This window comes from Anastrepha ludens, chromosome 5, assembly GCF_028408465.1.
Source record: "Anastrepha ludens isolate Willacy chromosome 5, idAnaLude1.1, whole genome shotgun sequence".
In the NCBI taxonomy this organism is placed as follows: domain Eukaryota; kingdom Metazoa; phylum Arthropoda; class Insecta; order Diptera; family Tephritidae; genus Anastrepha; species Anastrepha ludens.
In genome coordinates this window covers 24,877,247-24,887,224 of record NC_071501.1, presented here as the reverse complement: position 1 = coordinate 24,887,224, position 9,978 = coordinate 24,877,247, and the positions used below count along the sequence as shown (strand labels likewise).

The following is a 9,978-nucleotide window of genomic DNA, read 5'->3' as shown; positions in this document are numbered from 1 at the left end:
TTATTTTACGTTATTTCATTCAATTAATTAAATTTAATTTTGTTTAATTTAATTTTATTTCGTATTAATATCTGTTTTGCTTTAATTAATTTTTTTATTTTATTTTCTTATTTATTTTTTGTATTAAATTTTATTTCATTGCTTTTAAGTTTAATTTTTTATTATATTTTATTGACATTTTTTTTCAATTTCGTTATTTTGTATTATTTTACGTACTTTTACTTAATTTTACTTCTTTTATTTTGTTATATTGCATTTGATTTTAGCTTTCAAATTATATTTTATTATTTTATATTTTTTTCCTTTTTTATTTGTATTTTTTATATAATTATATCTTATTTTAATCTATTTTATTACTTTTTTAAATTTTATTTTTATATTATATTATTTTACCTTATTTTATTTAATACTACTTTATTCCATTTTTTTACATTTTTTTATATTTTGTCTTCAATTTTTTATTTATTTTTATTTTTTTTATATTAGCAGTTATATTATTTAATTGTTATGCTATTGTTACCCCTCCCTTTGTTTCTGTCTGTTTTGAAAACAATCCCTACGTATGCAAGTTCACGGCTAGTCGAATTTATAATAGTTACTATTTACAGTCTTTGTGAGAAAAAGAAACAAAATCCCAACATCGTTTCCCCAGTGCTTTCCAACGGAAATGTTTGCTCGCGCATATAGCGAAAATCTTCTGCATCGGAAGCTGTTGTGATTTGTATTTGTGGTTGCAGTCGCGCACACCTCTCGCACTCCTCAATTAGGCAGCGAAGTTATTCTCCCCGCTTCCCCTCCGCTTGGTCTCCTCAAATGTTTACAGCTGCCGAAGTGTTATTGGCATTGTTGTTGCTTGTACTGCCGTTGTTCCCATTGTTTACACCAACATTGTTGTTGCCATTGCAATTGTTGGCCAAATTGCCTGTACTGCTGCTACTGTTCTTATTAGCGATGTTGTTGCTGTTATTGGTGTTGCTGTTGACACTTGCAGCATTATTTGGATTATTGCTCACGCCGGCAGCAGCAGCAGGACGCAACAACTCCATATACTGAAACGGTACGTGGTAACTCTGACCTTTGTGCTCGACAATCAAGTGTCCGCGACATGTCGAAGCCCCCACCACGCTAACGGCTTCACCCTTTTTCAATTGTTGTTGCAATTGTTCGGCCGGATTAACGATGGGTGGATCCTCGGGAAAAGTCATTTTCATGATGCGACTCTGCGGATAGCTGAGCTTCAAATTGCCAGCGATGGTGTAGGCACGCGATGGTGGTACTGGTGGCGGACGTTCCTACAGATACAGCACAAACACAAGGAACAAATGGTGCGAGTGTGTAGAGTGTGTAAAGTTGTGTTGTTGGTGGTAATTGTTGGTGCACATCAGCATCGACGTCATCGTTGTCAGCGTCAACAACATCAGCATAACGGCATTAGGCAGGAGAACATGTCATGGCAGCGGCGCACAAAGGCGGCATAGAGATAAGAAAAGAATTCAATTGAAAGGCATTTGACAAACAATGAATTATGAAGTATGTCCAGTGCGGAGGAAAACAAATTTATTGCCGCTCATAATGGGAATCAATGAATGGATAAATGAAAGCAAGTGATGTGGGACGTCGAGGACAGTCGATTAGTAGGAAGCGGGTTGGTAAGGGGGAGTTAGTGGGAAACATGCAGCAAATTAAAAGCAAAAAGTAAAAAATAAAATTAGTTTTAGTTGAAGAAAGTGGAAAAGGCACACAAACGTGCTTAGTGCAGGGGTCAACGTGTACAGAAAGCGGAATGAATTCTTTGAAAGCCAAACAATGCCAACAAAAATGGTTATTTGATAAGTTTAGTTTCAATTTAAATATAAAAGAATACTTTGATTTGAAAAATTGAGTTTTAGTATCCTGACAAATTTTATACGCTACTGCCCTTGAACCTTAAATGTTTAGGCAGATGAGTGGGCGGGGCAAAAAGCAAAAAAGTTGACGTGTGCTGTGATCGCCTAGCTGCTCTGCGGATTTGCTCTACTACTACACTATGGATGGACTTAATCTTCCAACACTGAAAGGTGTGACACTTGGTCATTCCGATGAAGTTAAATATCTAAGAGTAATCTTGGATAAGAAGCTGACTTGGGAGACACACGTTTCACTGAAGGTGAATCGCGCATTGAGGATTTTCAGCAATACCGCAGAGCCTTTGGTAAAACCTCGGGTTTGAAACCTGCTGTGGTCTTACGGATATACACAGAACTTATCAGGCCAATCATCACTGACGCCTCTGTGGTCTGGTGGCGACGGAGCATGGTTAAGTCCACACTCCGGGAGCTATACAGGCTGCAAAGAAGTCTATGTTTATGCATTACGGGTGCCATGAGTACAACCTCCGGTGAAGCTCTAAATGCTATGCTTGATTTGCTTCTCTTGGATCTTAAGATACAACAGAAAGCAATAAGCAATAAATATGGTTTCTGGTATGAGGACGGAACTTCGGGACACAGAGATATCTTTAAGTTGCTATCTGAGCAGTATCCACTGTTTTTGGCACCTAAAGACGACCTGATACTCATAGCTTCATTTGGAAGGAAATTTGATGTCAGACTTCTATTGCGTGAGCAATGGAGCAATCCAGAAGGCATTCAGGGAGGTTTGACGGATATTTTCTTTCCGATGAGTTCAAGAATGAAATAGGGTCTGGAGCCGGATGGTACTTAAACGATAGTAATAAGTATCACTATGCTATGGGGGAAATGGCAACTGTTTTCTAAACGGAAGTTTTTGCCATCTGGATAATGCCGAATGGATAATGGAGAGAAGATGGAGCGGGAAACAGATTGGAGTTTTCAGTGACAGTCAGACTGCACTGAAGGACCTGGAGAACGCGAAGCAAACCTCAAAGATTGTTCAAGAACGTAAGAAGAAGCTTAATTCTGTCGTAAGACAGAACAGGCTTGTACTTATATGGGTTCCTGGACACTCCGATGTTCAGGGAAACGAAATTGCCGATGAATTGGGCAACCGCGGATCAGCGGTTCCCTCACTGGGACCAGAGCCAATAATAGGAAGCAGTTGCGCAGGAATCATGAACTGGATCAGCGATTATGTATGCAATTTACATAAAGAGCGACGGTGCGGTCTAGAACGCTACAGAACTGCAAAGTGTTTTCTGACAAGCCCGAATAGAAAACTTTCGATTTATTTTTTAAACTTGGAAGGAAAGACGTTCGGTTGATGGTCGGTATTATTACAGGACAGAACCCATGGGGTCAACATATGACCACTATTGGAATCATTGAGGACCCAATGTGCCTGTCTTGCTTGGAGGAGGCGGATAGCACTGAGCATTTTCTCTGTGAGTATGCCGCATTTGCTGGAGCAAGGCTACGAGTTTTGGGTTCCGATGACGTGAGAATGAGTAATATTCGTTCTCTAAAACTGGAGTATTTGTAGGATATGTACAGATTTGCCAAAGAATCTGGAAAATTCTCACAAGACTAACTTCCTTTGTCTCTGTCTCTATTATATCTTATCTCTTTCTCTGATACTTTTTTCCTTTCCCCTTAGCCATCTACCCTTTTTCCAGAGCTCTGAATACAATGGGCTTTTTAGCCTAAGTGTTTTAGGAGCCACCAAATCTCTTGGTGCTCTATGCCTCGACCTATTCAAATTTCAATTTTTTTTTCGATAAATTTCCATCGTCTAGGGAAGTATCTGTTGAATTTTGTTGAAAAAACAATGCATTCCGAATCATAGATTTCCGTGCTGAACAATTTTCTAGTAGGGTATCTAAATTGCTAGACCGTGCAACTGGTCATTCAACCAGAGTAAGCGTCAATCGCCAATCATTAATCCGGACTTCCGCTTAATTTTCTTCCCGAGTGCAAGTATGCAAGTTGTCCTTTTGTTCATCATTTAATTTGCCGAGCCAATGTAATGCACAACATTTATTAAGAGTCCCGAGCCATAAGGTTCAATGAATATATCCCTTTCAAGATAAATAAATTTTGAAACGAGCACAATTAGCACCGACTGTCAACGGTGACCGATATCGGTCCATGGGCACATAATTTTTGCCACCATCAGTTGGTAGAACTTACTCCAAACTTAACTTCCTCGTCAGCTCATTGCGAAGAATAGCGATTTCGACTGGCCTCCTCGCGCGCTCGATTTGGCAACGCCAACTTTTTTCCTGTAGGGCTACTTAAAGGGAAAGATGTATATTAATAAACCTCAAACACTCGACTCTCTGAAGGTCAATATTCGCAAGAAAATTGTGACCATCTTCTCAATAGTATTTACAGCTTTAGACCCAAAATATGTTATTGTATCAAATGAAATCTTAACCGGAAGAAATCACAACCGATGCATTTCTAACTAAATTCTTCATAGTTCTCATGTGTCAAGTATACTTTGCTTCAATGGCAGAGCAGCTCATGCCGGATGTTTAATGGAATTATATAAAAAAAATTACTTCTTCTAATAGCAAAAAAAAAATACAAATAAATGTAAATTTTCAACACACACTCTATACATTCGTTTTAACAGCTAACCGAAGTTTGAGTTTATATTATTTTTCCTTGCTCGCCTATTGTTTACATATCGTTCGACAGATGCTGTACTGACAGACGAAGAGCAAGCAAAACCACCTCGGACGAAGCCGCTATGTTGATCGCAGGTATGACGCGGAAGAAAGAGTAAGAGAGTACATTCAAAAAGAGCAGGGTCACACTAACATATCAGCAATGCTAGAAAACGAGAGGGCTACATCCTTACTAAAGAGGCAGGAGCTTTGGAAAAACGGTACAACAGGAAGATAGACCTATACGCTAATCCCAAACATCGATCAACAATAGTTAAATCGAAGCTATGGGGAGCTTAATTTTCAGCTAGCAGAATTCTTGGAAAGTCATAGTTGCTACATGGAAGAAATACACACGGAGGTTTGCGACTACCTAGGGACGATCGCTATTAGAAAAATCTTTTTCGTTTCGTGTTTCATGCACGAATGTTCGAACCTATGCACTTCCAAATGGTAGTTACGCACCAACTTCTTCGGATACATCGCTTTAGGGTAGGTGGGTCGCCTTTACGACCAGGATGTAATGAAGAGAAAGATGCGAGGCATGCCTTCTTTGTACGCCCACGATTTACGACTATCAGAGGTGATTTAGCTACATCAGAAGATCCGATAGTACCAGACGGATAAAGAAACGGGCTCTTAAGTCGACATGAGACAATCATAGTGGGATGGGTGGACAGGCCCAACTGTGGTAGTTTCCTTCGGAAATAAAAAAAACTGTGGGAGGATTAAACTCCATGCAACTTTTGACGGACCTCGTGCGAAGCGTAACTGACGTAGAGTCTAGTGCTCAACCGCCTTCTTCTTCATCTTAATTGGCGCTATAACCGCTTACGCGATTTTGGCCGAGTTTAACAAAGCGCGCCAGTCGTTTCTTTCTCGTGCTAACCGGTATTAATTGGTCACACCAAGTGAATCCAAGTCCTTCTCCACCTGATCTTTCTACCGCACAGGAGGCCTTCCTCTTCCTCTGCTACCACCAGCTGGTACCGCATCGAATACTTTCAGAGCCGGAGCGTTTGTATCCATTCGGACGACATGACCCAGCTAATCCCAGCCGCTGGATCTTTATTCGCTGCGCTATGTCTATGTCGTCGTAAAGCTCATACAGCTCATCGTTCCATCGGCTGCGATATTCGCCGTTGTCAACGTGCAAAGGTACAAAAATCTTACGCAGAATCTTTCTCTCGAACACTCCAAGCGTCGCTTCATCGGATGTTGTCATCGCCCACGCTTCTACGCCATACGTTAGGACGGGCATGATGAGAGCCTTGTAGAGTGTTAGTTTTGTTCGTCGAGAGAGGACTTTACTGCTCAGTTGCCTACTTAGTCCAAAGTAGGACTTGTTGGCAAGAGAGATTCTACGTCGGATTTCAAGGCTGACATTGTTATCGGTGTTAATGCTGGTTCCTAAATAAACGAAGTCTTTTAGAACCTCGAAATTATAACTGTCAACAGTGACGTGGGTGCCGATACGCGAGTGCGTCGACTGTTTGTTTGAAGACAGGAGGTACTTCGTTTTGTTCTCGATCACCACTAGACCCATTCGCTTTGCCTCTTTATCCAGTTTGGAGAAGGCAGAACTAACGCGGTTGTTAAGGAGGATGGTTCCATGTGTAGAAGTCCACGCAAGTGGTAAAAAAGTTACTGATCGCCATTCACTTGGGAGTGGCCAGGAGGATTCTTCTGCATATGGATCAATCAGCTCACAACGTCCGCGATTACCCCCGTATCCTCTGAGTAGCTTCCGAACACCCGCTCGGGAGTGAACTAACTTGAGAAGGCGAAGCATTCCAGGATAGCTGGTTGTGCGCTGGGTTTGGGACCCGCCACTTAAAAAGCCGTAACAGTAACAAATCTCAACCGCCTTCCGGTGATTTATTTAACGGTAATACCGGAAGTATCGCAGACGATGGAACGATAAGCTGTATGAACTTTACGACGACATAGACATAGCGCAGCGAATAAAGATCCAGAGACTACGCTGGATGGGTCATGTCGTCCGAATGGATACAAAAACTCCAGCTCTGAAAATATTAGATTCGCGCTACCAGCTGGTAATAGCAGAGGAAGAGGAAATCCTCTTCTATGTTGGAAAGATCAGCTTGAGAGGGACTTAGCTTCAGTTGGTGTTTACAAATAGCGCCGGTTAGCACGAGAAAGAAACGATTGAAGCGCTTTGTTAGACTCGTAAAAAATCACTTACGCGCTTATCGCGCCCATCAAGAGGAATAAGAGGTATCAGGAGGGGATGAGTACACTGACGGTAGAAGCTTTAGTTCGGCTGACAGGGAAGGCTTTCGATACTTCCCTCTCGTCAATTAAAAAAAACTGCTCTGCTGACATAAACAAATTTTTTGTATGTATTTTTTTCTTGTTGTCGCCAAAATCTACGCCTTATTCTAACCAGCAACCAACAAAGAGATAAAAGTCGTCAAAATGTTGATAGGAAAATCTCAAAAACGGTAGCACTGCTTTCAAGTTACGTATGTGTGGCTTATGTAAGTATGTATTAAGACGCATAGAAAAAAGAAATAGGAGGAAAAAGTTTAATTATGGAATGAAAAGCGGCAAGTAAGAAGAAAAAGACTGAAATGGGAAAGCTGTACTCACCAAATCTAATCCGAATAGACTACAAGTTTGCTGGATTATCTTTGTGTCACATTTCTCATTTGGATCTGGCGGTGGTGTGCCGGCGATTGGTTGTGGCCGTGGACGCGTCACGGTGCCCATGAGATTTGTGGATTTAGCCGACAAGCGTGGCACTGCACACATGCAAAGGCGAGCAGAAAAAAAACAATAAAAGAAAAAAAGATGATAAAAGAGAAGAGAAGAGAAAAAATAATTTCAATTTGATTATTGCATTTGCCACGCAACAGCGCACTGCTTCACTACATTACTCAAGCGCGCCGCCAGTACTTACGCGAATTCGCGCCGCTGTTGGGCAGCAATTTCGTCAGTTTCGTTGCAGTTGCAGCTGGCAACTTAGTCATAATGCCACTACTGCCCCGCGTGCGCTTCACGCTGACCATCTTCTTGCGCCACTGCCAGCCACGCCAGGTGGCCTGTATGAGTGTGGCACTCTTTGTGCGTATGTCCGCACGCAGGTGTTCCAAATGCTGACGCATACCCTCGCTGATGAACACGTGCCGCTTGCCAGGCGCCCAAGCCAAAGTTACCGAACCGTCCAATATAGGCGGATTTTCCATGGCATACTCTAAGATGTGAGTGCAATTCTCCATTGCTTTATCTTCGCTACGTCGGTGCATGCGAAATGGTGCCAACATGGCCACATAGCGCGCATTGAATTGCTTGAAACGCATGCGATGCGGAAAACCAGAAGCCATCAGATTGACCGTCTCGAGCACCTGTAGCGAGCGTATCTGTTTAACCACCATTTTTCGTTCAAAGCTGCCAGCCGTATCGTTGGCGTTGCTGCGTATGCAGCGTACAAAGTGTGGACGTGCATGCACCAGCGTGCGCAACAGATTATCCAGACGCGTATGGAAGTCTTGTGTGAGCGTGGATATGGGCTCATCCATGCCATTCAAGAAATCCGTGTGTGATGTAGGCGAGATGCGATAGCTGAGACCACGCGGCACAGTTTGCAAAGCGTACAAAGCTTTCAGCTCGGTGCCGAAGAGATGTGTGGCAAAGCCAAAGTTGCAGGTATGCTTATAGAAAACGGCGATCAAATCGTCACGCACCACATCACGATTCGTGTCTAGAAAATCGGTGGTGTCATATTCAACACGTCCGGCAAAATGGCGTATCAAGAACATGCGCGGATCGTATGGATCGCTCGAGTGTTTGGTCTCTAAACGCGTTGAGTTGCGATGCTGCACTTTGATCTTGGCCACATAACTCTCAGCCGTGCCGCGTATCGAGCATTCGGCATCCAACATGCTAAGCAGTCCAGTGCGCAATGAGGATATTAGATCGATGCAAGGCACATTGTCCACATAGTCGACTTCGGTGTCGCAGATAATACCCTCATCACGGCACGACTCCACCGAGGATTTGAAAATGTGTGTATTGTAGAAGTGTTGCATCGTTTCGGCGCACAGATTAATGCAGAGGTGCTCGAGTTGTGCGTGTGATGGCTCCTCAAAGCCAAACATATCCAATATGCCAATAAAACCGTCGGTGGCATGACGTACCGCGTTATTTAGTGCAGCCATCGATTTGGAACCGGCGTTTCCGCCTATAGTGGAGGCGTGTTGCGATGCGACGTCCGCCTGATTGTGTACGGACTCATTTGAATCGGAGCTGAGTGTGCCCAGTGTTGAGCCCAAGCGTTTGAGGCTATTGGCGCGGCGTACAATGGTGGCCACGGTGCGGCAGTACAACGCTTTGGCCAGACAGTCGCGTGTCATGTTGGACATATTGGCGTCACAGACCGATTTCACCAAATGGCCGTGCGCATTGTGCGTGCGAGTGGTGAGGCCGCGGAATAGCGCAGCCGGCGGTACGCCCAGGAGACTTGCGACGGAGTTCAGTTCTGATTCGCCTTTTACGTCCACTTCGAGGCTCTATGCAAAAAGATGAAAATAGTGAAATAAATGAATAGTCAAAATAAAATAAAATGCAAAATAGAATAAATAAATAAGGAATGATATAAAATGAAAATAAACATAGAAGAGCGAAAAGTAAATTAAAATAAAACAAAAAGGAGCAGCATTGCAGTAGCTTGCGGTACATATTTGAATGGTACTCGGAAAGTTATGGGATCCATTATGAAACCAGCAGGGATTACTGAGCGTAGTCTTAGCTTTCAATAAAAAAATAAGTAAAAAACTGAGTTTGAGTGGCGTTTTTTTTACAAAATACAAAAACAAAAACTTAAAAAAAAAAATTTCCAAAAAAAAAATATTTAGTTTTTCTAAAAAAAAAATTTTTTCTTTAATTTTTTTATAAAAACGAATGTTTCTAAGTATAAATATTTTATCGTTAGAAATTGAAATTTTTTTTTTTTTTTTTTACGTGAGTACCTGTTGGTGATAGCTTAAACCCGCGGTACCCAAAGGCACACGGATCAAAACAATGCGGTGATCAGCGCCCCAAAATGCAAAAAGCATTTAAGGTACCAATTGGTAGTGTGGCATAGACACACTAACCACCTTGGTAGGCTTCGAGGTCTATCTAACCCTCTGCCGTTCTGAAGGTCCCGGCACCTGGTTACAATGCAACTCTACATCGAGCCAAAAGGCTCTACCCGCGCTTTAGGCCTCAACAACAGCCACCACGAAAACCTCCCCGAAGGGCCGTTCCCAAGAACAGGTAAGAGCGAACTCTGAGGGCTCCTGTTCCCCGTGGTACCGAGTTATGGTCTCCGGTAAGACATCGTACCCGAAATCACTGCCAGTTGAGCACCCATACTACTCAGGCACTGGTAAACCTAGATTTAGTCG

At 42.5% G+C, this 9,978-nt stretch overlaps 1 protein-coding gene across 2 annotated transcripts in view; it reads right to left on the bottom strand.

Annotated features, from left to right (window-relative positions):
- Positions 1-238: 238 nt before the first annotated feature.
- Positions 239-9,978, bottom strand: part of LOC128864307 (myosin-G heavy chain) — a 55,377-nt gene continuing 45,637 nt past the window's right edge. For both annotated transcript variants that reach the window (XM_054103909.1, XM_054103910.1), the window contains exons 6-8: positions 7,491-9,099; positions 7,181-7,332; positions 239-1,292 (exon numbers count right to left, since the gene is read on the bottom strand). In XM_054103909.1, coding sequence (XP_053959884.1) covers positions 810-1,292; positions 7,181-7,332; positions 7,491-9,099 — 2,244 coding nt within the window. In that variant the 3' untranslated portion in view covers positions 239-809. The remainder of the gene's footprint in view (positions 1,293-7,180; positions 7,333-7,490; positions 9,100-9,978) is intronic.